The sequence below is a fragment of the Tupaia chinensis genome, unplaced genomic scaffold (assembly GCF_000334495.1).
Source record: "Tupaia chinensis unplaced genomic scaffold, TupChi_1.0 Scaffold147351_1, whole genome shotgun sequence".
Classification (NCBI taxonomy): domain Eukaryota; kingdom Metazoa; phylum Chordata; class Mammalia; order Scandentia; family Tupaiidae; genus Tupaia; species Tupaia belangeri.
This window is the reverse complement of record NW_006207202.1, coordinates 544,866-547,535: the sequence shown is the minus strand read 5'-3', so window position 1 is coordinate 547,535 and position 2,670 is coordinate 544,866. Positions and strand designations below refer to the sequence as shown.

At 51.2% G+C, this 2,670-nt stretch overlaps 1 protein-coding gene across 1 annotated transcript in view; it reads right to left on the bottom strand.

Annotated features, from left to right (window-relative positions):
• Positions 1–1,894: 1,894 nt before the first annotated feature.
• Positions 1,895–2,670, bottom strand: part of TKFC (triokinase and FMN cyclase) — a 14,249-nt gene continuing 13,473 nt past the window's right edge. Inside the window, exon 17 of the mRNA XM_006169633.3 lies at positions 1,895–2,641. Within this exon, the coding sequence (XP_006169695.1) occupies positions 2,480–2,641 (162 nt within the window). The 3' untranslated portion in view covers positions 1,895–2,479. The remainder of the gene's footprint in view (positions 2,642–2,670) is intronic.

Below are 2,670 nucleotides of genomic sequence, written 5' to 3'. Positions count from 1 at the left end.
AAAAAAAAAAAAAAAACACAAGAGAGCTCTCTGGGGCCTCTTTTATGAGGACATTGATCCCATTTAGGAAGCCTCCACTCTCCTGACCTAATCACACCCCAAAGGTCCCACCTCCTAATACCATCACAATAGGGGTGAGGATTTTAACATAGGAATTTGAAGGGACTCAAAACATTCAGTCTGTAACAAAAGCCTTGTCTGTTGGAATGATAGGTGGTTAAATAAACTCAGGGGAAACTTGTAAAAGCCTCAGGATAGGTCTGACCCTCACAGACTGAGGAAAGGGCCAGCCAGGAGACACCAACATACACATTGTTGTCTATCTTCCTGGAACTGCATGTGACTCTTGTATGTTTGGGTGCCTTTAATAGTTTATGGCTTTTCAACACTTGTTTATTTCAAAAGCGAGAGATTTTCTATTTTTTAAAAGAATTATATTTGTTTTTTTTAAATTATTTTTATTTAACTTTATTAAATTTGACCAGAGAGAGACAGAGCGAGAGCGAGAGAGTGAAAGTGAGAAAGCAAGCCACCAGGTCTAGGACTTGAACCACAGTTGGCCATGTGGGAGTCCAGCACCCTTAATCACTATGCCATCTGCTGGCCCCAGTTATTTTTTAATTTGACTAGAGAGAGACAGAAAGGGAAAGTAAGAAAGCAAGCCACCAGGTCTAGGACTTGAACCACAGTTGGCCATGTGGGAGTCCAGCACCCTAACCCCATGCCATCTGCTGGCCCCAATTTTTCCTATTTTATAATCTGGAAGAAACAGACTCAAAAAGGAAAGTGACTGGCTGAGGTCACCTAGCCAGGACATGGCAGAGTTGGGATCCATAGGCCATTGTCTAACGCGAGCCTCCTCCTCTGCTGCTGGCTACACGTCCCAGCTGCTGCATATACTGGTGCTAACCTTGTGGTGCAGCTGACGGGACCCAGAGCAGACAAGCTTGGAGCAAAGTAGGAGCTGGAGAGGATGAGTCCCTGACACCACAGTGACAGTAACTTCCAGTGAGCAAACACTGGAATGGTGCTGGGGCTTCACTTTTTTATTTTAATTTTTTAGGGTTTTGCCTTCGGGGTGTGTGCTCTCACCAGAGACAGAGGGAAAGTGAGAAATTATAACAGGTCTCTGATTTTAGAGATCTAGACCTAAAAAAAAATAAGTTTACAGAGTGCTCAGCACTTTCCCATTCTATAAGTCACCCCCCAGGGGATGGCCACCCTACAATCCCTTCTCCATTCTCCTCTTGGGATCTTAGGCGCGCGCGCACACACACACACACACACACACACACGCACCTGGTGTGATTTTCAAGTGGCTGCGTCTGGGGCTCAAACTGCAGTTGGCCATGTGGGAGTTCAGTTGCCTTGTCATGAGTCCCTTTTACATCCCCATGAGATGGGAGTCATTCTGATTTTACAGGTGTCAAGAAGCTAAACAGGGCCGAGTCCATGTAGCTAGTTTAAACCAGATTTCAAATTGTTGAGTTCCTGGCCAGTGCCTTTAACCAGGCCCTACCACAGTCCACAGTCCACAGCCCCTCCTGCCCACATGCCCTCAGTGATTGGCCTAGGAGGCCTGGAGACAGGCTTGGCTGCAGTGTCTGGTCTACAACCGAGACTTAGAATATGGTGACCTGTTTTCCTTCTGGTGTCCCAAATGCCCATTCAGTTCCTGAAGAGCCACAGTTAGCTCAGCGCTGAGACGAGCCTTTCTACCGTTTCTACACGTACCGCGTGTGGCATGTGTCCTGTGAGGACAGGAAGGGGGATCCCAGTGGCAGAGCCTGCCTTGCGGCTCAGGTTGTAGGCGATGGCTCCTGATCCTGACAGCCAGAGCCGAGGCCTCCGTCCCCAGGGCACTGGTGGGCCCACTGTTCACACGCTTGGTTTATTCGCTTTTTAAAAAGTTTATTTTTCCCATGACAGAAAGTGACATAGAGGCAGGCACCCACCAAAGGGTCCATCCCCAGCCTCAGCCCGCCTGGATCATGGGCACACACATGTCCAGTGCACACAGGGAGGCCCTGGGATAGAAGCCCAGGACCTGCGTGTGTGGGCCCAGCACTGCAGAGCATCACGTGACTGCGGCACCACCGGCTGGCCCCTTGTTAGCTTTCTTTTCTGCATTGGTTTGGGTTCGAGTGCAGGAGGCAGGGAGTCTTAAAATCAATTTAACACTGCCAGTGAAAAGTTGTACTGCTGCTCGGGGAAGAAAATGCCTTATCGCTGAAGCTCAGAGCTGGCTAGGGCAGGGCGGGGTGACCTGGGGACTCCACCCTTCCTGAAGAGGTAAAAGGGCAGTGCAGGAGAGGCAAGTGACCCATCCAGCTCTGCAGGGGAGCCTTCTGGAGGATTTCCTGCTAAACTCAGAAGGGCAGGGCGGGGGAGCGAAAGGGGAGGAAGGAAGGTGACCCTTGGAAGCCAGACGGAAGTGAAGTGACGATGATTGCCTCCAAACAGCGGCGAAGGGAGGCAGTCACACACCCTGGCTCTGCAATCCCTCCAGGATGGCACGGAGGATGGCCGCAGCTGCCACGGCCCCGGGGTCTGGCTGCTCCAGCCGCGCAGAGCTGATGTAACTGGCTCTTCCGGCTCCCGCTTCCATATTCTTGGTGGCCTCGGCGGCGGCTTCTGCACTCTGGGGGGCGAGAGGGTGGGGGCTAGGTG